This window comes from Coturnix japonica, chromosome 18, assembly GCF_054131305.1.
Source record: "Coturnix japonica strain WE chromosome 18, WE-NBRP24, whole genome shotgun sequence".
NCBI classification, from domain to species: Eukaryota; Metazoa; Chordata; class Aves; order Galliformes; family Phasianidae; genus Coturnix; species Coturnix japonica.
Window position 1 is genome coordinate 2,191,436 of NC_140680.1, and position 27,865 is coordinate 2,219,300.

Sequence of the window (27,865 nt, forward strand, 5' to 3'; positions counted from 1 at the left end):
GGGAGTCCGGGGGGCTGCGGCGCGGGGCCGGGAACTTCCTCGGGAGGGGCGGGGGAGCACCCCGCAGGAATGCCCCGAGCGACGGGGGGGGGGGGGGAGAGTGCAGGCCGACCGAGCGGTCGAGGGGGGCGGCCTCGGGGTTTCGCTGCCTCCCGCAGCACGGGGGGTCTCGGGGAGCAGAGCGCGGGGTAACGCGGCGCCCCGCAGCCGTGGGCCGGTGTTATTTTGCAGAAGTGGGTGTGCCACGAGACGGCTCAACAGGTCCCGACACATTGCGAGGAGCCGCGCCGCGCGGACGGCGATTCGCCGCACGTAACGCTGCTGCTCGCGGCTCTTCGGACCGTCCGACGGTCCGCGCGTGTCGGTCCGTCCGCGTCCGCAGCGCCGGGTGTGTCCGCTGCTGCCGGGGGACGCGCTCGGATGGAGCGGATCGGGCGCCTTCCCCTCGTGTGAGCGCGGCGGAGCCGAAGCGACCGCGGCTGTGCGTGTATCCACGCTCCGATAGCGCAGTTATTGTCGTTCCCTACGGAATCGTCGGGCTGTGTTTTCACGATCCCCGAATTTCGGGCGCCGCGTTTGGGTGCTGGGGCGGCTGTCAGCGTCGCGCGCGAGTTGGAAAACGAGGGCGAGAGATTCTCCGTTTGGCCGCGTTGAGGTTATGTGAGACGATCCCAATTCCGGCCCTGAGCTGAGCTCGTTCCTCGGCCGGGCCACCTCAACGCTGTGCGCTCCGCTGGCTGCGGGCCTCGCTTTGGCACGCGGGGCCGGGAGCTGCGCCGTGCGCTGCGGGGCCGTGGTGAGAGCGGAGCGGTTCGGAGCGCGGAGAGGCGGCGTGGGAAGTTCGGATGAGAATTTGCAGTTTTTCTCCAAATATTTACGCTCTGCGCTGGAAGTAAATGGGGTAAACACAAACAGCTGAAACTGAGATTTATTGTCGGTGCTGGATGGGTTTGGAGGAGAGCCGCGAGCTTCTGAAGTGTTTGAAGCTAATAAAAATACTACTTTAGTTTTAGTTGAGTTTTATTTGTAAATGCGGGGCTTATTTACAGAATGGCGGTGACTTAATTTTAGGATTCACGCCTTCTGTTTTAGGCTGAACTGATCCGGGCCGTCGAGGTTGTGTGGCTCCCGGGCAGCGACCGCGTTGGGGCTGGCTGGCACCGAGCGGTGCCGGGGAGGTCGCTGTCGGAGGCTGTGAATGAGGCACTTTCACAGCTCGCAGCTCCTCTGCTTGCTGGCGTGGCTATAGCAGAGCTGGGCAGTGCTCACCGAGTGGCTGCCGTTGTGCTGTGGCTCTTTGCTGTGTGCCGGCACACGGAGCGGCTTCAGCAGAGCTTTAAAAAAATGTGTGTATTCTTCTTATCACTAATTTATTAAAATACCTGTATCTGTGGGTTTGGGAAGAACGTGGCGTATGTTGGCTGGTGGCTCGGTTTGCCGTGCTTCCATCCTCAGAGTCACCAAACCAGGCTGATGATTTTGCTTTCGTTTATGCTCTTACTGAGGTGCCCTTGGTGCGCTAACTTTGCTATCTTGTGATCTTTTTTGTAGCTGATGTTAAAATCATGGATTCCAAAGAATTGCTTAAGTCGTCAGATCAAGACGAAAGCAGGAAAAATGCGCTCATGAGTACCAAAGGAGGGATCATGATGGACTTCCATCCGCCTTTCAGGGGTGGAGCCTCTGCTCAAGCCCCTGTATCTGCAGCTCCTCTCCCCGTGTCTTCTCAGTCAGACTCCGCTCAGCAACCCGCTCTGGCTGACTTCTCTAAAGGATTGGTAAACAATGTGCCTCCACCGGACCTGTCCAAGGCAGTGTCGCTCTCCATGGGACTGTATATGGGTGAAACAGATGCGAAAGTGATGGGAAACGACCTTGGATTTTCACAGCAGGGCCAAACTGGCATCTCTTCTGGAGAAACGGACTTCAGGCTCCTGGAGGAAAGCATTGCAAGCTTGAACAAGTCCTCGAGCCTGGCAGAGGACGCGAAGGGAGCAGTGTCATCCGAGGCCCCGCTGGAGCCGGACTTTGCAGGCATGGCTGGTCGCGGGCCCCTGGAGCCAGGGGCTTCGGTCCAAAGCCAGCTCGGCTCCAATGGCGGCAGCCTGAAGCTGTTCTCTGAAGACCAAAGCACCCTGGATATCCTCCAGGATTTAGAATTGCCATCGGTATCGCCTGGCAAAGAGCCGAATGGGAGTCCGTGGCGACTGGACCCGTTGCTCGATGATGGAGGTTTGCTGTCCCCCATCTCTGCTGACGACACGTTCCTCCTGGAGGGAAACCTGGGGGAAGACTGCAAGCCCCCCATTTTGTCTGACACTAAACCTAAAATTAATGATCGTGGTGACCTTTTACCCAGTTCCAAAATGCCAATGCCTCAAGTGAAAACGGAAAAGGAAGACTTCATTGAACTCTGTACTCCTGGCATAAAGCAAGAAAACATGGGCCCAATTTACTGTCAGGCAAACTTCTCCGGGTCTAATCTGCTGGGTACTAAAGTCTCTGCCATTTCTATCCATGGTGTCAGCACCTCTGGGGGACAGATGTATCACTATGATTTAAATACTGCGTCGCTCTCTCAGCAGCAGGATCAGAAACCAATTTTTAATATCATTCCATCTCTTCCTGCCGGTTCAGAAAATTGGAATAGGTGCCAGGGATCAGGGGACGAGGCTTTAGCTCCCTTGGGAACGCTCAACCTTTCTGGCAGACCTGCTTTCTCTAATGGCTATTCAAGGTAATCCCTTTTATATCTCTTTATTAAAATATCACAAGCGTAATCTGTGCAACTGCATGCGTGCCGTGTTTGGTTTCTGCTGCAGGTCAGTTGCTGTTGGTTGGCTGTTGGGCACAGCTGGGTGCTGAGCTGTGCTGCCAAAGGGAAGGAAGGAGCAGGGCTGTAAAGAAAAAAAACAAGTTTAAAATGTATCCCAGAGTGAAATGGAGGCTGTGGCAGAAGGATCCGCGAGCAGGGGGAAGTGTTTGTGTGTCCAAAAGCCACTTCGTTCTCAGGGGTCAGAGGATCAATTACTGCAGCATGAGATTTTGTTGTTTTCCCCGTGGTGTTACTGAAATGTTAGGCACAAAAATAACTTGGTTGCTGGGTAAATTTTGAGAATTGCATTTAAGCTGAAGCGGAGTTGTAGCTTTGCTTGGTGTTGCGCTTGCCTTACATGGACAAGAGGATTCTGAGTAGGAAACACTCAGCAGTTCGTTTAATAGCTGCGTTTGGTGAGATAAGAGTGTTTGCAGAGATTTACCCATACCTGGGTTTAACCCAGAGCACTCTGAGTGTGTGTTCTCAGTGCCTTTGTGAGCAGTCCTGTGGCACAGCGGAAGGCCCTTCCCTCTCTCCCTGCAGCCGGCACAGCAGTGCATTGCTCAGTGGGCGCTGTGTCTGCTGGAGGACAGGTCTGGCTGCAGCGCCGGCTGTGTTTTCCTTGGCTGTGTTGCACAAAGCCCGGCGCAGCCTCACCTGGGAGGAGGTTTTTGGTGCGTGTCAGCAGGGCGTTAGGAAATGGCTCTCTGGGTCCGAATGCGGAGAAGCGGCGACCGTGGGTCAGGTGTGTGTGTGAGCTCTGTTTTATTGCCCCACTGGTGATCGATCCCTCCAGGTGAGCTGTGCGGTGTGAGCTCTGCTTTCCCACAGGTCAGTGGGATGGAGGAGGCTCCGCATCCCTTCAAGGCACAGCTGGAAGCTGCTGCAGCCTCAACTTCAGCGGTAGCTTTCGGTTTTCATAGCGGAGGTGTGTGTTTTTTAGTGACATGTTCAGAGCAAGCTGCAGCGTCAGGAAGCCAGGAAGGGAAATCGGACTGTGAGGAGAAGGTCCTTTTTGACAGATGAATATTGAATCTGCCTTATCGTTTATTTGACAGAGCAGAAATCCTCTGTATGAACCTTTTGCATAATCAGTCCGGCTTCCACGTTGTTCTTCATTTATTTCATAGCTTTTTGTGAGGGGAAAGGTGGTTTTTTTCCCACGTTTTATATATACATATATGACGGTTATAACGAAATCTGTATGCAAGTGAGAACTGTTTCTGGGTCTGGGAGACTGATTTCAGAGCATCTCCCACATAAATAATAACATCACTTTTCAGGCTTTCTGTGAAGTCGATGCATTGTTTTTCTTGTACAGAACTGTTTGGTTGGACCCGAGCGCTCCGGGAGCTGAGTGCTGTACACATCCATCTGTAATGCTTTGGGTGGTCTCATGAACACTATTTCTGTGTGCTTCATTTCTGATAATGTGATGAAAAGCCCTCTCAAGCTCCTTGTGCGTACGGTGCAGATCTGATCCCGCAGGGAAAGGGGCAGCAGAGCCTGGCGCTGCTATCCTGGCTGCAGTGGAGCAGTGCTGGGTTGCTGGTGTGCTGGGCCATGTGCTGCTGATGGGCTGCTGTAGCTCTTCATGTTTTCTTTTGCCTTATTTGAGATAATGGAACTGAACTTAAAATACGTGTTTAAAAAGGAAAATGAGGTAGTGTTTGGTTTTACTTAAAAAAAAAGTTTGATTTCCTGTGCTTACGGAAGCTGTTATTTATTTTTTTAAGTATATTAAAACTACAAGTCCAGCTCTGAGCCCAGCATTGCCTGCTTTGCTTTGGCACTTTTTTTTCCCTTATAGTAGAGACAATGCCATTGTATTTTAAAATGCCTGCGGGGTGCTGATGAATCCCAGGGGCTGCTATAGGAATTAATTCCTCCTCAACTTTGTCAGAGCTGTTTGCAGTGGGCTGCGTCCCTTTCAGAGGATGTTGTGTGGATTTCTTTATGTAGCGCCCAGGAGAGTTAACAAAAATGGCATTCTTAGCATTCGTTCCAGAAACAAAGGAAGGACCATCTCAGGGGGCTCCTATGGGCATTTGGGGCTCTGTTGGTTGCTTTCTTTGAGGTTCCCGTTCTGTGAGATGGAGGCTGGGATTGCCAACCTGCACTTTGCTAAAGGAAATATTTTCTATTGCTGGTGGTCATCTCTCATTATTTGAAGCATGGCTGATGTGCTGAGTGCATGGGAGGAGCAGCCGAGGTTGTGCTCAGGTGTGCATGTGGCGCTGCTTGCATTGTCCAAACAGAGAGCATGCAATGTCTTGTTGACATGCAGCCTTCTTGTGCAATTTTCAACTTCTTTTCTTAAGGATAGCACAGCATGCCATCCCTAATGGGACATGTGATAATCAGGGCTGAGAAAGCTAATCAATTTCCCTCTGAACAGCGGAAGGCGTTCTGAAGTTAATGCAGCTTGCACAGAATGCAAACGTTATGGAATTAGTTACGGTGGGCAAAGCACAGCGGCTGTCTGTGGCTGGGCACACAGCTGGCTGTGCATGGCAGTGGGAGCCCCAGCTGTGGGATGGCCCCATCTGGGTGCTGTGGGGGCTGCGTGCTGACTCTGGGAAGAGTGCAGGGTGTGCTGCAAGGCTTTGCCAAGCGCTGCACTGAGGAATTGGGGCTTTTGGTGGTGTCCGTCCCCAACCTGATACTGCTGGTGATGTTCTGCACCAAGTGAAATGGGTTGAGCTCCACGCCGTAGTGCTGTGTGCTCGCTGTTCTCTGGAGCAGTGGATTTAATGTGTTTTCCACTCAGCTCTCTTGCTGCCCTGACTTCCTGGAGATGTGGCTGGCTGGGGGAGAGGAGGACGGAGGGAAGCGCTGCAGCAGCGCAGAGTTCTCTATTTCTGTTTTTTTTTTTTCTCAGCCTACAGCCAGCATTTACAGAAAGTGGGCCCCCTTGGCAGCCGTACGGCTTCTAGTGTTACATCTGAAATCATTCCTAGCGCTGCAGCTTGCGGGGATAGGGATCAGGAAGGTTTGAGGAAGGGCGAGAGCTGCAAGCGGCGGTGGAGCAGAACCTGAAGGGGAAGTTCTGCTGCGGCCGCAGCCTGAGGCACTGCTCCAGGAACAGCTGCCCTTCACTCAGGTCTGCGTTACTGGGGCTGCCATGGGCTCGGAGGTCGTCCCAGGAGGAAGGGGGAAGTGGTGGGTGGCTGCTGGAGCTGTGCGGGTCAGGGGTCCGCTGGCCGCGCTGCACTGTCCCGGTGTGGCTCTTGGCCAAGGCTGTGGCTTGGCACGGCACAGGGCTGCACCGCCTGACTCAGCAGCGTGTCACGCATGGTGCTCTGTGAGCGTCCAGCGTGGTCGTTTGCTTTTGACTTACAGAGCAGACTTGTTGTGCAGAGCGCTTGCTTGGGGTTTCGGTATTGTTGTGTTGTGACTTGTCTGCTTCCAGTCACCCTGGAGTTCTGGAGACCCACAACGGAAGAGCTGCTCTTTATTTTTGGCAGAAAGGAAAGGATCAGGAATGTCACACAGCATGTACAGAAGGGCGCTGTGAGAGTTAAGGTGGTGAGGAGGGTAGTGGAGCAGTTCAGATGAACTCTACTTTTTCCCATTGATGTGTTCCATTCTTCTGGTTGGTAACTGAGCAGGCTTTTTCAAGTCCAACCCAAACTGTGATGACCCTGATACTAAGCCAAGTTCTAGCTTACAAAGAGAAAGCTCAGTTTGTGCTGCTGTTGCATACTTATGTTTTAATCCATCGTAACAGGAGCAAAATCCCACTGTGTGTTTCTGCTGGCAGTAACAGAGGCACAGCAGGGCAGTGGCGGCCGTATCCAACTGCTTTGGATCCCTGGAGATGTTGGGTGCAAACCTTCCAGCCACGCTTCTGTGTGGGCTTCTCCCCATTGCAGCGCACAGCTCAGTGAAGGGGTCATCTCTTAATTCCATTAGCCTATTGTGTGCTACTCATAAAAAGAAGCTATTACTTTTTTTTTTTTTTTTTAATCTGTGGCTTCTGAGTCTTTTCAGAACGCTTCTTGCAGCTCATCAAAGATCCAGCCGTGGCTCGTCTGCCCAAAATGTGGTTGGCAGCAGTTTCCTCAGGGTTCTTCATTACTCCTCCCTGCAGGGCACCATCTGCCGCCGTGGTTGGTGAGAGCAGGCCAGACCGAGCAAATGAGCCTCCGTTCCCTGGTGGTAACTTTCCTCCCCACAATCCCTCGCTCGTGGAACTTTTGTAGCTAGAGGTATTCATGTGTTGTGCGAAGGGTTCCAGTCTCATCTTTGAGATAAATAATCTATCAATGACATCCTGTCTTCAACCCTGAAGCGCTGTAGAGCGGTAGTTCCAATGACCTCAGAGTTATCCAAGTATCTGTTTGCGTGTCGTCTCTGGCATATAGAAACAAACTCCAAAATGTATTGAAATAATCAGCTTGCATTTGTTTCTGTGTTTCTAAGAACAGTTAGATGTGGAGCAAGGTAGTTGCTAGGAGGAGCACTTAACTCTGCAGTATTTGTGCAGCAGATCCCAAGAGTTTGTTGGCTTAAACTTTCTGATTTCATAGTCTTTGTCTCCCAGTATATGCAAATTTAATCTTACAATTTTCTGAAGTGTTAATGCATTGCATCATTACTTACACAGGCTGCACGTTGTTCCCGTGACGGGTTTTCTGACTGTCTCGCTGCAGTGTGAAATCCATTTAGGACACAGCATTTGTTTGAGTAACCAAGACGATCACAGGAGTTAATGTAGTTCTGAGCTCTGGAACTAAAGGAGGGCAGTGTCAGCTGGGAGCCCCATCCTGCAGGGCAGCAGCAGCATGGCTGCAGACCGGGCACAGTGCCCTGCCTGGGGTGAGGGGCACAGTGTGCAGACAGAGCCCATCAGCCCCAGCTCCTGCAGTTAGCAAGGTGAGTAATTCTTCTTCTGAAGGCAGAATGTTGGGGTGGGAGCACGAGTTAGTGCAGTCACTGTCCCCTGGAGGTTTTCCTTCTTACCTCATCTTTGCCACGAAGAATGAAGGTGTCGTGTTCTAGACATGCTTCCCATGCCCTTAGCTGATGCCAACTCTGCTCTGATGGAGGTCTCCTGCTGGCTGAGCACTGTTAGGTCTGTGCTGTGCTGCCTAACCAACCAGCCAGGCATGGGGCAGCGTCTCAGTCAGGCTGGTTGTGTTTCTTTGCTGCTCTTATGAGAGATAATTGAGTTTGGATTCCAGCACATGGTGTTACTTCTCCAGGATATCATGTAGGGTCTTGTATTAATGGTTCTTAAAATCAATAATCTCTCCAATTGTGTGAGTTTCTGGAGGAAGCGGTGTTCTGCAAATCCATCTTGACATCTTGCAGAGTGTGTTTCTGTACCAGCCAACTGTGTTCTTAATATAGTCTGTATCAATTTGTTATAATTAAAACTCAGAATTCCGCTTGTACCTATAGATCCTCGCTCCATGTTAAGTTCTTCCTAGAAAGTAATAATCCTGAGGCACTTGAAAGATTAATGTCCAACAAGCTGCTGCCATTTTTTGTGCAGATGCAGTGTCGTGTTTGAGTTCTGCTTTTTGCTCAAAGCTGTCAGTTCTCCTGAAATCTTAAAGGGAAAACTGCATCTGGAAAAGCGGCTCTGAAGTAGCGTCATCCTCCTTGAATTGAGCTCACTTCTGCTGTAATCCAGTGAAGGAACTGAGTTCTGCAGTGCATTCTTTGTGCAATTGGTGATGATGTGCACCACTGCTGTGTGTGTCAGAAACCAGCTGGGCATGGGGATGGTGTTTGTGCCTCGTGGTCACACAGGGTTTAATATGGAACTTCTTCACAGCAGGGCGCGATTGGCTCTGCTCTGCTATATTCAGATCTCACATTTCTGGTTGCTTTCATTTTCATAACAAGCTTGAATTGAGCACTTCTCAGGACTCTGGGTTTCTGCTAGAAAAGTAAATGGGGTCATAGGGGTCTGCCTGATAAAACACTGCCTGTGAAACCTGGGCAGCCCTGGTGGGAGCTAAGCCATGGCACTGCCACCTGTAGCTTATTCCAGCAAGTAAACAGAGGCGGTGACTGGCCGGCTTCCTGGCCTGCCTTGTTTGTTTGTTCCTGCTTGTTTTTCTCCGGAGGATCTGAGATCTGCTGCTTCACTTATCGTAAGAGAACCGGGAAATTCCTGTGGTTTGCTCTGGTGGCTGCCTCCTGCCCGTGCCAGGGGCTTCACTCTTTTCTTGTAGGAAACTTTGGTTGGGACACTGGGGGTGAAGAGATGTTTTTGTGCTTGTGTCTTCTTCTGGGTATCAGCAGATGTGTTCTTGCTTGCAGGGAGCCTTGCTGGAGGCACTGCTTGCTGACCGTCTGTCTTGCTGAGTGCTGGCTGAGGGTGTGCAGACCAACTGAGGTGCAGCGTGCAGCCATTCCCTGTACCTGCTGTGTTACAGGCTGGCCCAGTGCAGGGGCTGCCTGTTTGCTGCCCCTCCTTGGTGCTTGGGCTGCAGCCCTGCACAGTGCTGGCACACCTTTCAGGTCCCTTAGCTGCTCAGGGCCGTGCCATGGTGTGCCATCACAAGCTGTCTTTGGGAGCACAGGCTTAGCCTGCTGCAGTAGTTCTGCGTGGTCCCACCAGCCTCTGCAGGGGCTCTTCTGCGCAGCTTCTCTTGGCTGTGGGTTTAGTATCTGTGATGGAAAAGAGCAGCTGATGCCATTTATTTTTGTTGTCGCACAACAAAATCTCGCCTCACACAGCCCAGTTTGTGTGCGCTAATGCGTGGTGCTATGATAACATGGGCTGGTACTGTTGCGGTACAAATTGCTGCAGCAGAGGAACTGCTGGCAGAATGATGCTGGTGGAGCACGTTAGCAGCACTGATGCCAATTCCTTCATGGTAGAGCATCTCTGTAAAAGTCAGTCCCACTTGTTTGCTGTGGTACGTTCCCTTCCATGCACTGCAGTGCTGCAGCCCTTGGCTCCCATGCTACCAGACCAGCTGTGTGCAGCACTGTTGGGCACCCATAAAATGAATGGGGTGTGGGACATCACTGGTGTAGATGGGTGTTCAGCTTTCTGGTACCTCTCGATGTGTAAATTGTTAACAGTGCTGTATAACATTTCTGCTCCGTGGGTGCATTAAATATCTGCGTACCTGTGTATTTCTTCCCTATTCTTTGTTTTTCATAATAGTTTTCTGAAAAAAATATGTTACTAAAGCCACTGGCTTGATCTGTTTAACAAATCAGAGCTGGGAATCTGTGTGCTGCATGTACCTGTGGATTTGCTGTGGATTTCAGGCTGTACCTCTAATTGCACGCTTCGTGGTTTGCTGCCCTGACTCCAGCTGCACATTGCCTGGCTGTGCACCTTCCTCCTGCAGCATTCCTCAGGTCACAGCTGCATCCAGGTGCTTTCTTTTGCTTTTCCTTCTTGAGTTTCTCCTAATGTTCTGTCAGGTATGAATTGCATCATCCCAGCCTGGAGCTGACTTTTTTTAAGAGATCTCTGCATTTTGGTTCTCTTAAAACATGAAGCAGATGAGAATAAGGGGCAATATAAACTGATTGAAGAAAGCAGTCTTAACTGAGGCATTAAAAATGCTTTTAAACATTGAAGATCCTGAAATTGGTGTCCAGAAGACCTTTTAGATGCTGGAGATAAGTGAAGGAATACGGGATTTCAGGAAGATAAAAAAAAGTTCAGTGAAATAATAGCAAACCACAGATGAAATAATCAATGCTGATTCTTTCTGATTGGTAGAATTCCTTCTAATTTGGTGGTCTTTTTTAAATGCAAGTTGGGGGAACTTTACAATGAAGCCAGCAGGTGAGCATGGAGCTGGGTGGCATCTCTTCTGTTCTGACACATGAATGGAAGGTTGCATAGCAAGGATCTCATAACCTGGGTGCTGCCGCTGGGTCTGCATGCTGTGCTTTGCGGGGGAGGTCTCTATGGCCTTTTCAAGTTGGTGGAATTACATTGCTTACTTCCCTTCGTTTATGAATGCCATCAGTGGGGTTTTGTGGTTTGGTCTTTCTGTCTGGAACAGTGAAGAAATGTGCAGTTACTGGGTGCGCTTGTGCTGGTGAAGGGGGAGGTAAATCTGAAGGGAAAGAACCAAAATCTTCAAGGGAAGATGTGTATAAATGGTACGGTGGGAGAAAAACTTTGGGATCACTGACCCACCCCTCTGAGTTATGCTGTGTTACTGGTAAGTGCAAAGCACAAGAACTTGTCAGGAAGGCTCAGGACTTTGCTACTTGCCTGCTGGAGAATTCTGAAGCTCCACGGTGTTGCTTCCCACAGTGGGAAAACAGATGATCATGCATCTCTGTGGCATTGGTTTCCCCCTTCAGCTGATATTTTCTATCCATCTCATATCCTCCTTCTGGCAGTGAGGTATTCACTGCATTTCAGACTGCAGTGTTCAGGTTCCTGCTAAACCAGAAGCGAAGATATTCAGTGATCACACAGTTCTGCAGAAGGAATTATTGTGGTTATAACTGGGAAATCGAACTTGTGATTGCAGAGCGTCACCTGCGCTAACTTTAAATCCGTGTCTTCCTTAGAATTCTTTGCCACAGAGTTGCCTTCTCCTCACCCTCCTGGGCTGTGCTCATGGTGCTGCCCGGTGCCTCCTTTCCTGCTGCCCCCCATCTTTAATTAGGGCAGTAAAACAATCAGGTTTCTGTTTTTTCTGTTCATGTCTTTTCATGCTCCTGTTGTGGCTCTCAGAGCTGAAGCTTTGGTCAGCAGCAGCAGGAGTTGCTCTGAGCTAATGGCATCTCCACAGCTCTCCAGCCCTTATCCAATCTGTCTGCATCTGTACTGTAGTCGGTGCCAAAACTCTGTAACTGCCTGGAAGAAGAGCAGGATCCTTTACCTCTGTAATGTAACAGGCTTCAGACTCTGCATTTGTCAGTCTTGCTGGAAGTGACTTTCTGAGACCTGTTTGGGTTTTGTTTTTTTTTCTTTTCTTTTTTTTAATATTTTAAAAAATAAATGACATCTTACCTTTCATAATGACCCTTCTGGTTCAGGCAGATGGAGAAGATACTTTCCAAGGGCTCAGGGTTGTGTGCTGCTCTGATCCTGCTGCAGCTGCTCGTTGCCTCCTCCCAGCTCTTGCAGCTCAGTGCAGCAGCGCGGCTGCCTTCCTGCAGCACTGCAGTGGGCAGAGGCCCTCTTAGGGCACTGGGTGGGCTGGACTGAATGTTTCTAATTGGGGTACCACTGTATGATGTAGCAATAAGGCCACTCCAAAGGGACAGGTGGGGACCACCTTTATTGCACTAGTTTCAGTTTTCTGTTTCTTTGATCAGCTCTGGTAGATTTCATACATGAACAGTGATGATGTTGAAGGGTTATACCATTTCTTAGTTATTTGTTTTGATGTCAAAAAGAGCAATCAATCACCTTGTTCTTATTTAGCTCAGATTAGGCCCTGTGTGTGTGTTGAATGACTACATTGAAGGGATACTTGTTATGAAAAGAGCTGTTCTGAGTGGAACGGCACATTAAAGAAGTGGAAGTCTGTATGCTGTACACACATGAAAATAAATGAAGCAATCTTGCTTACCTCCTTGCTCAGGTTTCCAGACGCACGCAGTTTAAAATGCAAATTTGCAAAGCATGGTAATATGCCTTTTTGTTTTTAAAACCAATTTACCTTGTGAATTTTGTAATCCTTTCTTGGGGGTAAGGGAAGACTTACTGCGTTTTGTGTTATTTGCTTTGACTGAGTTGATCAGGAAACTTAAAGCTTGAAAGGAAAGTGAACATGAAGAGCTCCTGTTTCACAGATGCAGGTGGCTGTGGTGCTATTGCAGATGTGAGCAGCTGCACAATGCTGGCACCTCTCACTGTGAGCATCTTCTATCTTAGAGGTCGTTTGGCCCCATGGTCTTTGCTGGGAACTCATTATTTTTTCTTCAGTGTGAGTCCTGCTCTATTGTTAAGTCCTTTGATGTTGATTTCTATCTACTTTAATGAATCCTGTCCTTCCTGAGCATGTATTTCTACAATGTCCTGCACGTCTGCCATTTTCTGAACTGACAAGGAAGCTATTCTGACACTCCAATTTAATAAAACCAATCTAACGAGTTTTGTAATGAATTAGCTTTCCATAGCTCAAGCAGACAAGCCTTCAAACAAAACGGCAGCTTATTTGCACCTTAATTGCATGGTTTAATCAAAAAGAAGTTCAGTGTTACAGCTTTCCTTCTCAGATGCAAACCTCATACAGTCCTTAGTGCCCACGGTTCCTTACTTCCAGTAGCACAGAATGCTTTCCCCCCAAGTGAGCTGTTAATGTTAGGATGCTTGCGAGATTACATTCTTAGTCATGAGAGATATCTAACAACTGCAACGAGAGCAACTGGTTTGTCAAGTGAGCTTGGGCCTATTTTATAAAGATTCTTTTAACATGTTAAAGGCTGGAACATGTGTTATCTTACAAAAGAGCAAGCACAGGGTTGGAATATTGTCGGCAGTGCACTTGTTTGTGTGAGTTATTTTGCTCCAGCTCTCGGAGCAAACTGATATGGTTAAGTTGCACTGTATGCTGCTGGGGAGGGAGGAAGTGACGGATGCTGCTATTTCAGTCTGACCCCCTCTGTAAACTGAGGAAGGGCTATAAAGGAAATGCAGTGCTCAGCTCTTTGAGTCTTTCCAAGGATTCCAAAGTGTTACTGACTGCAACTTCCTGTGTGCACCAGGACCTGGCCCTTCTGAAACTGCCATCCAAAGAACAAAATGAAATTCTAAAGCTCCATAGGAATGGATGGCAGGCTGCTCTGCCACCTTCTATCAAAACATTTGTGACAAACATCCTATTTCAACCACCAGAGTGTTGTTTATTTTGCATGCTGTTACCACGATCTGAGGGAGACACATACGCTTTTGTTCTGTTCTTTAAGAACAAACTTGAGTTTCTTTTTTGGATCAGAGTATCTCTTTCTAGGTTCTCTATGAAGGAAGGGAAATAAGTTCAAAGCTTTTGTTCACTTATGTTCTTTGTACTCAAAGCGGGGTGTAATGACTCTGCTTTTAGGAAGGGCACACAGCTCCTTATCTGTGCCTTAGAAGATAAAGTGGCTTTGAAGAACCACCCAAAGCAGTGTTGGTGCTGCCACCGGGATGGGAGCTGTCTCAGTGCTGCCCTGCAGGGTGGGATTAGTGATGTGGGTTCAGTTTTGTTCTGTGTTCAAAAGATCTGTAGAGCTTTAAAACCCCTGAAGGATCCAAATGTGACCGGGCCCATGTGAGTGCTTGTAGCTTTGGCATGTCCCTCCCCTGCTGTGAGCAGTGCAGGATGCTGGAGCGCTGCGGGCATTGGAGCGTAGCAGGAACTGGCTGGATAGATCTCTGGTTGCAGCCATCACAGCAGTGTGATGCTGGGTATAGCTGATGGAGAGTGGACTGAGGCAGGGGTAGAAGAGGGAACTAAGTGTAAACAAGGCAATTGGGTTAAAGAACAACTCCCCTGAAGCCCATAGAAGTGACAGCAGCACACTTCAAACAGCTTGGAGAGCCACCAGCAGCACTGTGTACCAGGATGCACAGCGAGGTGGTACAGTGGTGGCCAAGCAGATCAAAACCACAAAGAAGTCGATGCTTCAGAACAGGCAGAAGCTTGTCCAAATGAAGGTGAGCAAAAGTCCTAGAGAATGCAGAAGGTGAAATATATAGAAAGGAAATGGAGAGGGATTAAGGAGGACAAAAGAGAACTTGAAGAGTGCCTTGCAGGAGGTGCTTAGAGTGGCAGAGACCCACGGTGTGGCTGCAGGCAGAGGAACCAGGGCAGTGAGACAGGCCTGCACCCCATGCTATGGGGGAGGTGATGCTGCTCCTGCAAGGAAAGTGCCTCCTTCTGCAGTGCTGTGGGCTGAGGGTGTCTCAGAGTGTGGGGTGGGGGGAAATCCAGATCTCTCTAATGGGTTTGTGGTTTTTTTTTCTTCCTTTGAAGTATTTAACATGTGTTCTTGCCAAGAGCCATTAAAAGAGAAAGAAAAATGTTGTCATGGAACTGAAAGAGATCAGTCCTTTTATAGATTTCAGAACTGGTTAAAGAATAGGAAGCAAAAGACCTTTGTGGCTGCTTTAAAGGATGGGAAATGGACTGTCCTGTTCCCTGAGGGTCTGTGAGAGCAGGGATCTGCAGAGGGAGGGGGGTCTGTGCTGAGCTGGTGCTGCGCTGTGCTGGGAAGCTTCCCTACAGCACAGTGAGTGCAGAAAAGCAGGTCGGAGTTTGAGTGAGAAGGAGCAGGGTCAGACATGGAGGGGAAATCACCTGGCTTTGCATGTTGAGAAAAAAGGTCACAATTCAGAGCTGGCAGCTGTGGGTCAGGGATGGGGCTCTGCAGTGTCACCAATGGCTTTGAGCAGTCATCAGCACAGTGTTCAACAGCAGCCAGAGAAGTAAATAAGGTTCTGTGTTATCAGAAAGGATCATGAGAATGCCTTGTGCTGCTCAGTATGGCCTCAGCACAGCACTGCTCTGCCATCCGTCCTCGTGTTGGGGCAAGTTGGGATTTGCTGCTGCAGTACCTCTGTTTGTGACAGATGTTTGCCTTAAAAAGAGCCCCCAAATGTGTACAGCCAAGCAGACAAAATGGAGGAAAAAAATGAAATTCACTCAGTGCCCAGGGGTTTGCTTTGGGAAAACAGTGATTGTTCATGTAATGCCAGTGTAGGGACACAGGTATGAGTTGCACTCACCTTCCCTGTGATGTGAGGAACCGTACATCCATCTGGAGTCACCTCAGAGCACACTGAACTCCTTGTCTGAGGAGCTTCCCTCGATCTGATCTGCTGGTGGCAATGCGGTAATGGGATCCAGCTGACAGGAGAGAAACCTGATTTTAAGAGTTACGGTCGTATCTGAATCCTGCAAATGGGGCACGGTGGGGTTGATTCAGTGTCTCACACTGCTGGTCTGTAACTGAGATGATATGAACAAATTAACCGTCACTGATGAGAACATTAATTCTAAAAGGAACAAGCTTTAACAACTAGCACAGCTTAAGAATGAAATTTAAAGATAGCGATAATCATCAGTAGTCATATTTTCAGTCCAAATTAAGTTCACCTGATGTCAAGAGCCCAGCAAGGTGCTGGTCGTACAAGCAGCTGCCATTAGTTCAGCTGCTCTCTGTGTTCTGGATGCAGTGGTGTTCCCAGCATCGTGGAGCAGTCACAATCTGAACCGTTGTTCTGCAGCAGCAGTCCATGCAGAAATACAGAACAGGGTCAAAGGTCTGTGATGTTTAATCTGGGTTGTGATGGCTTGAGCGAGGCCAAGAGCCGGAGATAAGCAGGGCCGCCTTTTCAAGGAGAGAATGATAAGTGTTTCCCTGTATTGTTTATTCTTGCCGTTTTAATCACAAGTCCTGCACCATCTGGCATTCTTCCTTCAGCTCTGCTTAAGGGCTCACAGTTGTGAGAGTCGCTCTTTTATGAGAGAAACCCACTCAGAAGGGAAATGTGCACATTGAGGGGTACAGCTCTGCCTCCACTGCTGTCTGTGCTCATTCTTAGCTCCGTACCTAGATTCCCGCAGCCTCCAATGACATGAAACAAACCCTTCTTGATAATTTGCATTCTTCGGCACCAGTAGATTTTGTCCAGAATAACAGTTTCTGGAGAGTGCTGTAAAGTTGGAAATAATTGAATTCATTCCTTTCTGAAAGACCTTTTGGACTGTTTGGTTTTTGTTGTTGTTTTTTAATAAAGCCAACAGCTGCAAAATGTAATTGTAGGAATATTGTAGGGAATGTCATCTACACAAACAAGGCCTGGAAAAGGCCAGAGGAAGCTTCAGGGAATCTGAACTTGGTCGCTGAGCCGAGACATGGGCTGCATTTGCGTTGGAGTGTCAATGTGGTCCATTGATGAGGGAAAACATTCAAAATATTCCCAAATAATTTCTGCAAAGCCTTCTCTCAGCTTTTACATTTCAGTCCAGAAAAACAGCATTAAAGGAAGGTTTTTACATGTGGGTTTAAAGGAGAGATTCTTCCACACCCTGATGCACACCCTTTCCTTCTCATTTGAGGGAGATGAAGGAGGCTCCTGGAGGCTATCCTCGTGCTTTGGAAAACTGGCTGTTTTCATTTTCCAAACATGCAGAACATTGAATCTCTTCCTTGGACTCAGGGAAGCCTCCCAAGGAGCCGTGCAGGTGTACCCCATCAGATCCTGGAGCAGGCACTGACTGTGAGAGCTCAGCCCCATTCCCCCAGGAAGGAAAACCAAGCACAAGAGTTGCCCTGAGTGCAGCTGCGATTGCAGGACAGCATCACTTGGATGGAGGTGGCCTTTTTAAAACAGATGCACATTATGCAGATCACTAAAGAGATAAAATTAAGTTGGAAACAGAAGTCTATGGAGAAAAAAAACACTAAGTTAACCACAATAACGTCCATGTTGCTGTTTCAACCATATTGCCAAGACTCCGTGTTCTCCTTTTGACCTCAAATTAAAGGCCAAGAATAGAGATTACATCTAAGACCGATGTTTAAAAAACAATTACTGTAAAGTTCCTTGTAAAAGCAGATTTGCTTTAACATCCAAACAGTCTGAATTCCTCAGTGTATGTAAGAAATGAGGTGAAAAGATGCCATCAGAATAACTTGCATGTACGTTTATGCCAGGCTGAAGAATTCAGAAGCTGGATGGATCATGCACACGTTATGTGGTGCCTTTGAGAACTTCTTCCCTGTTCAACGAGCCACAACCGTGGAACTCAGTCCATAAATTGAAGTTTTCCTCGCAGAAGTATTTTGCTTTGGGATATATGAGCATGCTTGGAGTGCAGAGGGAGAGACGTGGGAGAGAAGCAGCAAGTTTCCTGGCAGAGCTCTAGTGTAATTACACAGGGAAAAAGATCAATTATAGCCATTCATTGTTTAATTATTCTTCAACTTACAGTGTAGATGAATTTAACTGATCATACATAAATACAATCACTTAAATATTGGAAGAAGGCTCACCACACAAAGGTAGACCATCAGGCTGCTCTGACCAGCCCTGTCCCAGCACCTGCAGTGCTTTGTTAAGTCCTTCGAGTGATGTTCCCCTCCTGTGTGCTTTCACACACACTGGTATCACTATTGTGAAGGTGGTTCTTGATGTGGGGCACACTGCCAGCTTCAGAAAGCCCCAAGGCAGCAGCCCCGGTGTGATGCACACCATGTGGTCGAAGTGCTGCAGCACACACTGTGAGCTGCAGGGATGGAACAGAGCTGCAACTGAAACTGCTGCACACTTCCAGAACAGATGAGCTTTGAGATGAGCCTCTGCTCAGCCTCCAGCTGTAGAGCTGTTGCTTGAAGGCTTCTAAGGAGGAGTCAAAAGCTTCCTTCCAAAATACATTAGTCCTAATTTCAGATTAGCTTTGCTGTATTTTCCTAATTTTACTATTTAGGCCAGGAAAGCTATTTAATTGGAGGAAAAGAAGTTGTGTTTTTTATATTTGAAAGGAGAGGAAATGACCATGTCAAAAGGCATTCTTCTGAGTCTGAGTGCAAGTCACAAGTTTCAGGGCAGCAGGAGGCCAGCTGGCACTGAGCCCACGTACAGTGCGTTGTTTACTTGTTGTCTGAGCAGCCCCAACGCTGAAGAGTTTTGGACATGAAGCCAAAAAAGAACCAGGTTTTCTGCTGGGAGAGGCAGGGCAAAGCAGTCATCCAAATACTCACCAGTAAAAGCTACTGGTGGCATTGCTTCTGTAAATACCAAGTATCCAGTCCTGCCCTCTGCCTGCACTACCACCCAGTCTTATTACATGTGAAGATGTATTCTGAAAGCTCTACGATACTCTTGTTGGTTACAGTAATTGCCTGCTCTAAGCATAGGTGTAACTCAGTATCGAGGGATGGGAACAGGGCTGGATACAGAGCTGGGCTGGGAGGCCAGGTGTGCTTTGAGGCGAGCCTGGGGTCAGTTCATGTGAGCAGGGCACGGCATGGGAAATGCAGCACGCTTCTCCTGCCTTTCTATTTCTGTCTTTCTAACAGAGGATTTTAATTTCATAGATGTCTTTGGAACTATGTCTGCTATTTGAATGAAAGAAGTGGAGGGTAGGTTTCAAGCATGTAAGAACTTCCCTGGGCAGCATGTTGAGTAGCTTGTTCTACTATAATCCCCTTGGTTTATTTGTGATGTCAAGGATAAATTGAAGTGTGACAGTTAACACACGAGGGAGGATATGTAGATGCACACCCACGTGTGAATATGCCAAGGTTAAAGAAGTTGTATGCAGGAAGGCCTCGCTACCACCACCAGGCATCTCCCTAATTCTTCCTGCTGTTATATGTTGTGTTCTCTTTGTTTAGAACCCTATGAATTGTGTACATAGAAGCAAAGAGTTAAGTGCGGAATCAATGTTCAGGCTGTTCCTATTAGCAAACTTTCTTGTTTATCAATTTGACCTTTGTTTAATGTTTCTTGGATGGAACATGCAAGTAAGTGGTACAACAAACGTCCAGCTTGGTCGTTACTTCAAAGGCAATGTAGTCTTAACAGATTTGAGCACAAGCTAGAAATAATGGAAGCCTTTGATGGTACAGTTATTTATTCATCCTTAAGAATAGTTGTGCAGCAGTCACATGTCATCAGGGGCTGCTGAGGATCTGAGTGAAGGAAGAGCAATGTTCAGAGCACTGGGAGGGAGGAGCCAGGCTGGTCCCAGTGCTGGAGCTTTGGGTACGTGCCCATCCCAAAGCAAGCAGAGGTTAACTGCTTTCCTGAATCCCAAAGATGTTTAGACACAGACTTAGTTTGTCTATGAATCCAAGAAACCCTTAGGAAAGGTCAGCAAAGTTTTGTGTGAGAAAAAAGCTTCCGCAGGGTTGAAGTTTATCAGACCATTCGATTGCGGTCTCCTGAAGATGCTGTAGCAACAGGAGCTGCTTTTTTGCCGTATGAGAAATGCTTATGTAAGGTTAGAATTTAGTACTGTAAATGAAAGAAAATGGCTGTTGTGAAATTATTATTTGAAGAAAATAAGGCTTTCTGAATGTCAGTATCTCTGCTTCATTAAACCCCGGGTTGGTGTGTTTAGGTCTCAGTTACAGACTCGGCTTAAACCAAAGCTACACTCAGGCAGCTGATGCTGAGTGGCAGTAAGAGGTGCGGCAGCTGCAGTGGTTCAAGTTTTGAATTGTGATTTTCAGATTATAGACACTTTGCTTGAAAGTTGGGTGCTTTCTTTTGGTCTCTTCTCCCATTTGAACTGCAGCTGCAAATAAGGAAAGGAGCTTGGTCTTGGCTGTACAGAGTGTGCTCGATCACAGCACAAGGGTCTCAGTTCATCTTCATTAATTGAACGTGGGGAAGGGCACCAGTGTATTCAGCTCTCAGATGAAGGGCTGTGTGTCGGTAGGGCTGTGCATAGTGGGCAGGGTAAGCAGCCCCTAATGAGACTCACAGGTGGAGTTTCAATTGGGAGGAGCTGCAGTGCTGCTCAGGAAGAGAAAATATACAAAGAGGCCGTGATGAACAATGCGGCCAGGAAACGGTGTGAGGTTCACTGGGGAAGGAATATGGCTTCCTTAGGCTGAAGGGGAGGGCTGGAGGAAGAGCAAGTTGGATAAAATAATAGAAGAAAATAATAGAAGAGCATGGATAAGATAATAGGAGAAATCCAGGAGGGAGATTGAAGGCAAGGCATAAAAGTATCCGCAACAAAATAAATTATGAAGAATGCTTATGAAGTCCAGGAGTGCAAAGAGGGAGAGATGTGGTGAAATGTGGTGAGACGTCTTGATAGCCTGAGTGAGAGATGGGTGCCAAGTGGAAATAGCAGCAGATTACGACCTACTGGGTATGCATCCTATAGCAGAAATTTTATCTGTAATTGCTTAACTGTGTTGACAAAAGTAGTTATAGTACTGCCAGATAGTCCAATAAAGTTGACTTAGAAGTGCCATGGAAATGGCACGCTGGAGCTGTGCTCATCTCTCAGGCAGTGCTCACTGCTCTTCCTTCTGAAGTCTTAGGAAACTTTTGGGCACTGACTTTGTCCCAGTAAGCAAATTTAGCACAAACTTTTCTTCCTATTCGTATGCTAAGAAGAGTGCTTTCGGGTATGTTCCATGCATCAAAGGTGTCAGAGGCCCACTGAAATGAAATGGGATTATTTTGTTAAAGTCAGTAAGGCTTTGGAAGATCCCTTTCAGACATGTTTGCTTGCTTTAAAGCTCTTGTATGTGCTCGCAGGTCTGAAGATGATGGGTAAATTAGGCCGAAGCCCAAGCCTGATATATGGAAGAGTACCCAGTATAACATGTATTCATGTAGAGGTTCTCCACCACAGGGTTCAAAACCCGCTGAAAACATACCTGCCACCTGAAACTGGAGTGGAGGAAACCAGTCAGGTGGGGAGACTGATAAGAATTGCGGTACAACTTACAGTATTGAGTGCATTGTGTGGATGTAACACATCTGTTTCTGATCACAACCACATGAAACCCACCAATGTTTTTTCATAGTGGACTCTAATTACTGTTAAAAATACAGTGCTCACTCTGCTTACTGATTTTTGCTTTTAATCCATTTTTCAAAGGAAAATGTTTGCTTCTCCTTCCCATCTGTATATTAATACAAACGGGGCCATATCTCAGTGTATCCACAGTGATTTTGAAGTCAGTGCTGTGCATTACAGATGGCTTTTTATATACCTAAAGGTTTTTGTAATTGTTGGATGAATGGGGGTTTTTAGGCTGTCTCTGCTAAATGCAGAAGTCATTTAAGGACAGCGTGTTTCTTGCTCAAGGATCTTGTTTAAACTGTGCCTTGGCTCCTTTTTTAGTCCTTTTTTTTTTTTTTTTTTTTCCTTTTTTTTTTTTCTTTCCTTTTTTTCCCCTTGGTTTCACTGGTGGTTTGTGAGCTTCTGGACTCCTGTTCAAAGTTTAAAGAACAATAACTAGTCAAATGTAAAATAATGTCAATTGAACAACCTATGACTCAACAGTCAACCAAGTCATCCTGGCTCCACATCAAATGGACAGAGGCCAAAACCTAAAACTGGCACACATCCCCATCCCTCTTCTTCATATATTTTCACTGAAGCAGAGCCCAGAATGTAACACATTGGTTAAAACTCCATAATAAAGCAGTCCACATGTAAATGCATTATTTTTGTTGACAAAAAAGCGTGACAGCCCATGCCAAGAGTACAGACGTGTTGTGCAATGCTTCCTATGGACTGGCAGGGAAATGTATTTTATGCCCTGAAAAATTTACCATCTTGAGGTTCTTTCAGTATTAATTCCACTTCTAAACTGCTTCTTTAAATTCTCTAGAAAGAATTAATGAAGAAAAATTCCTTTCTGCTTCGTTAGCCGTATTTCCTTCTCAGAAAAGTTCAGGGCTTTTTTCTGATCCATTTGTGCCTGTTGTATTTTCTTTCCACAGAGCTGTATGGGATGACTTTCTGATGGGCAGTCTGAATGTAGCTATAGCTTTATGAACCAATTAGATACTATGCAAGTATTGACCTTCACTTTTAAAATATCTGCTCCGTGACTCTTGCATTCAGTCGAGTCTTGTACCGCCTTTCTTGCAGCACAGTAATATTTTTCCATGTACGTTACAGTCAGCTTTCCAGATGTCTTGCCTTTTTTCCTAGCAACATCATTTTGGCAGCTCCTGACCGCAGCCCTGTGATTGACAGAAGAGCTCACATTGGGAGCACTGGAGCAACACATAACAGAGCTCACACTGAGGTCATTAATGGAACCAATCCCACTTCATAATTTCAGTTCAATTCCTCTGCTATGACATTAATAATGATGCTGTACTGAGGAGTGAAATATTTTTTAGCTATATTCTGATTATGTAGGATAAGGTAAGATATGGTATGAGTAAGATATGATGCTCCTTGGCCTGTTCTGTTAACAAAATCTCTCTGTGTGAGAGTTCTGTTTCTGAATTCAGTGTGCAGAGAAGGAAACCATGATGTTGAAGGCTGTCTGTTAAGATAACACTTTTCTGGCAGGTCCATTGGCTTTCAGTTTGCTTGCAAGGCTTGGTGTTTTGATGTTGGAAAACTACCGCTCTGCTTCCATGGGAGCGTGGTGGGAGCTGAGGTCAGAGCGGTGTCTGCTGCGCTCAGAGACCAGTGGGCTGCAGGCAGCGTTGTATTGTGTGTTAAAATAAAACACATCTTTATAAGTAAAATTCTGAGCAGATTTTTGAGCTTTCTTCTATGGAGATTTTAGTCTTGAGATCCTCCCCATGGCAACCCCTCTCTGCCCAGTACTGCACAACTACGTGTAGGTCAAATGCGTGTTTTGGTATGCAATGCAGCGTAAAGGATTGGGATGGCATATTATGAATCAATCCCATAATTTTAGGCAAAGGTTTTCTCAATGTGTACCAAGGTCCTTGCATCTGCCTTCATTCTTTGCTACTTCATTTAAGGCAGTCGTGACAGAGGCAATAAAATAAGAGTTATGAAAACTTCTGAAAACCATATATGAATTGATGGTTGTGAGTCGAGGCCCTCCCTTGGAGGCACGGCTCTTCGGCAGCTCTGCTGGCACACTGTAGTAAATGTAAAAGTTTAGAACATATAATTTAATTATCGTATTCTGGTCATAAATACTTGAAGTCTGTAGTACATTTGAAATCCCGTGAGCTCCAGCTAAGGTTGCAGCTGCAACATCAATTACCATTTATCCATTCCAAGAAAGCTTTGCCTGTGCCCTTGAAACCTTTACATTCTGGAGAGCATCCAAAAAAAAAAAAAAAAAAGAAAAGAAAAAAGAAAAAAAAAAAAATCACGTCACTCCGTTGCGTTAGTGCTTCTTTCTCACTCCTGTGTGAGCTCTAAAATGGTAGCGGACGCCATTTTGGGGCAAGGGGAGGTGATGGTGTTGGGGCTCGTGGCAGCGGGCGGCTGGGCACAGCGCGGTGCTCCCAGGGGACATTGTGCACCTTTGGCTTCGGAGCAGACAGTGCCAGGTGTCAGAGTGGGGATGAGGCAGTGTGGTGCCCATAGGGAGCCTATGTCGTGTTTGTGTTTGCTTTGTTTCCATTGTGCGATATCAGCAGTCCGTGCAAAAGATGGTTCTGTTGGTCCACCAATGGTAATCACCCAGACTTTCTGGGTTGATTTCTATTTACTGGGGAATAATTTATGAGAAATGGAGCTGGGGTGCTTGGAACGCGGCCCCTGCTGCCTCAGTGAGATGCTGTGAAACACAAGCTCCTGAGAAGCCTCCTCTTGGCAATGCACATTTGTCGCTGAGGCTCTACTAAATACAGATAATTAATTTATCTTGTTCCCCAGAGTGATGGATTCCATCAACCGGAGGATGGTGTTGGGGTGTGTGGCACTTCTCAGGTGCTGGCAGGGCAGCGCTGTTGTGTCAGCCCTCAGCCTAAGACAGCAGTTTCTAAAGGAGCACATACATATGCCCATAGAGCAGAAGGGGCCATTGCTGCATTTTCCTTTCTAATAAGTACTTCTTCATGTACTTGCTGCAAACATACCTCAAATTACACCAGGTTCCCTGCAAGGGCTGTGGGGGACAAAGCAGCCGGGGCGGGGTGCTGTAGGGCTGCAGAGTGGTTCTCATTCTCATTGAGCTCCAGTGAAAATGCACTGCTTTGAAAACAAAGTCTTTCCCAGTGGATATACATCAGGTCAGTGTGGGCTGAAGCCATTTTCTTCTTGTTAACCCAATCTGGATACCTCAGTTAATGTCCTTGTTGTGATGTATGAGAGTTGTTGGAAAAGCATGCAAAAACATTGGCAGTATTTGAGGCTATTTTACACACAGCGATGGATCACACAGCCCATTTTAGTTGTATTAAAGGGAACAGTATATATGTAAACATGTTCAGTGCGTGTCCTGTAAATATCTGTCATTCTGTGTATATGGAGTCTGATTATGAGACTTTGCTGCCTTAGGTCTGCCTGTATCTCAGTTTATTTGGGGAGGTTGTACTCTCAGTACTTCCTTGTGAGTCAGCTATGGAATATATCCTAATGTAGGCCCAGTGTGGGGGAGACGTGACGATACCCACCAGTTTGGTTCTGGGAGAGCATCATCCTCTGCAGGGAGCTTGTGCATCCCACCCTGAAGCACAACTGGATGTGGCCTTCCTGCTGACCCAGTCATCTGCTGTCCATGCAGCCGCACTGAGCTGCACCATCACAGCAGAGCCTGGCTTCCTGCTTATCACCTGGCGATAAGGCATTTATCTAAGGGAGCGATAAAGGAAATGGTGTTAATCATCTTGGCTTTCAAAGGGACTATAAAACAGCAATGTTGGATGCTTTTATTCACAGGATTTAGGTAAATACTGTAATCTGTAGCAGACTTTTTCTGTTTATTATGGCACTGTTGGCGATGTGCAGCACTTCTTCCAAAGCAGATGCGTTGCCTTTTTTTGATACAAGACAGGAAAGAAAGCTGAAGGATAGGCAGGTTCTGTGTAAGCGCTTTTGGGAGATTGGCTTTTCGTGTGTACACACTCAGACAGTCCATAGGAATGTTTGAATCAACATCCCAAGATGCCTTTGACTTAGAGGTAAATTGCAATGTACTTAATATCCATGGATGGTATTTGAGCTTTCTGCATACTCAGTGGTTGCCAGATGGAGCAAAGAATGTGTATCTGTGTAGAGTCTGCAGGCAACCGGGAAGGAAATCATTGGTTTCTACCAATTCATACCAATTTTCAGTCTCTAAACTTAAGCGAGGACATTACAGGAGACAGAAGGGACCATTGTGCACCGCACTGCTCTGGAGGGCTGTGATGTGGACTCCGTCTGTGCTTTCCACAGGGACCTTTCCCTGGGCAGGGGAATGGTTGGAGCCAAACCCTTTCATGGGGCTTCTCCAACTAATGATGTAGGGGATGGTAGTGGCAGCTTGTTGTTTTGTGCGGGATCTCTCACTGCTTTCATTGCGATGGGCCAGTAGTGTCAATTGAGTTGTTCAGCATTTTTTATGCCTGCTCTGAAAATGGCTTTCCTGCCTAAGAGAGCATCAAAATTAATTAGCAGTTCTCTGGTTAATAAAGAAATCAGCAACTCAAAAAAATGTGAACTCTTGCTGTACACGGCTGCGTGTTTACACTGTTCTCATTGCTGGAAGATAAGGAGGCCCAGATGGTGGTGACATTGGAAGTGGCTCCTTTCCTGTTACTTTGGTGGTGCTACTTACACGGACGAGTACTTTGCTATTAAGAATGTGTAATTTAAACACTAAGCTGACTTTTTCTGGAGGGCCAAGAGTTATGGTGTGTATCATTTTATGGTCTAGATTTATTGTGCAGTGAATGCAACTCATGTGTGATGTACTGGGCTGGGAGTAAGAGCAAAACGAGCAGTCTCATTTACACTGCTTCAGGCTTAGATACATTTAATCAATCTTGGAGCTGTTTTCTCCCACCCTGACATACATTTCATCCATTCCTTCCCTCCGTTGGTACTTGGACACAAATAAAATGTTTTCAGCACTTCCAGGAGCTGTCTGCAGTGATGTTGCAGTTTGTAATAGCACCAGGGAATAGCTTCGTTGTGTGTATGTCTGAAAATACCTGGGATGAGGTGTTGCCTCTGAAGTTCTCTCCAGGGTTGGGTGTTTGAAAAGGTGCAAACTGCTGAGCTGACAGCTGTCCCACAGCCCTCCCCAGGTGTTCCTCCTGTTGGTACCAGACCCTATTCCCCTTTGGGGCAGTGAGGCTGTTGGCAGTGCTGCTGAGCTCACCCAGTGCAGCCAGAGGTGATGTTATGGCTGATGCACAGTGCAGAAAGGTGATGCATTTTTAAAACAGCAGTATAATGTTAGCATGGTTACCACATGTGGGAGTTTGCATGTTCTGCATTGTTTCAGAAGAAGGCAGAGATGGGAAGAAAGCAAATGTTGTCACTGCTGCCCTCAGCTGCTCTGATGGGATGTGTCCATAGGAGAGCCACAGCTCTGCAACAACTTTATGCCCCGACTTATTGCTAAGGACAGGGCTGCCAGCTTCATGATGGGCTGTATCTGAAAGCCCAGCGCTGACAGCCTGGCTATGGGATGGTTCTTGTTTGCCTTCCTTACTCACACCTCTGCTTTCCCACCTGGTGCTGTGGGCTCTGCTCCTCCAGGCTGGGATAGGGGTGCACAGGGGGACAGATCCCCAGGGAATACAAATGTCAGACACCATAAACTTTACCACACCCATCTTCACTAAAGTTTGAACCTTGAGCTGTGTTTGAAAGTCTCTGGTCAATGATTAACAAAGGAATGGACTTAGATAAACAGCATGGTTTGTACAGGCCTGGTTACGGGAGCTGCATCTTCTTTAAGGCTTCCCATTTCCCTTCCTGTCTCCTCGATGAGAAATTATAAACAAATATCTGTGCAAATAAAACTTGTTTAGGTATGAATAACTTCTGAATGTGTATGGGAGTGGACCTCGGTCCCCTTTCTTCACTAACACATTGCCTCCAAGAATAAAAGATAATTCATCTTATGAACTTGGAACCACTTCATTTCAGAATGCTTTTCCTCTCCCACTTGGACTTGTTTTTGTTTTCTTCCATTTGGGTAAGAGCTATAGTTTGTTAGGGATTTGTTGAGTTCTGAAACACTTCTGCAAATAACCGAAGGATAACAATAATGGTTATGTTATCATGGGGTGTAAATCCTCACTTCTTGAGGAGAGAGACACAACCCCTTGGGAAGCATTTTTGTTGTCTTTTTCTCCTTCTTCCCATGGCTTTGTGTGTAAAAGATTTACACTGAATGCCAGGCGAGGTTGCTGTGGGTACAGGTCTGTCCCATGCACTGGGTGCTCACTTTGGCTGTGGATCAGATCCATGAGGCTCCTGTGGGATCACACTCAGGGACAGGGCAAGCAGGAGGTGAGGAGGGGCTGTCAGCATTCTACCCTTTTCCCCTCCATTAGTAAATATTGGCCTTAACTCATAGAGCCAAGCCTGAAAAGATATGCCAGAAACCCAGATTAGATTATTGGTGACTGCTTTATTAACTGATGTCATCATTTGGTTTTAGTTCTGTTGTTCTATTTAGTTCTATTTAGTATCTCTCTGTTGTCTTTATCGTGTAACAATTTCTGTGATTCTTGTATGGAAGATG

At 47.0% G+C, this 27,865-nt stretch overlaps 1 protein-coding gene across 4 annotated transcripts in view; it reads left to right on the top strand.

Moving 5' to 3' along the window:
* Positions 1–27,865, top strand: part of NR3C1 (nuclear receptor subfamily 3 group C member 1) — a 52,556-nt gene that overhangs the window by 357 nt on the left and 24,334 nt on the right. For 3 of the 4 annotated variants that reach the window (XM_015875473.3, XM_085519087.1, XM_085519088.1), the window contains exon 2: positions 1,552–2,737. In XM_015875473.3, coding sequence (XP_015730959.1) covers positions 1,566–2,737 — 1,172 coding nt within the window. In that variant the 5' untranslated portion in view covers positions 1,552–1,565. Of the gene's footprint in view, positions 1–761; positions 902–1,551; positions 2,738–27,865 lie in introns of those variants that run through there. The other variant, XM_085519086.1, reaches the window with a different exon arrangement.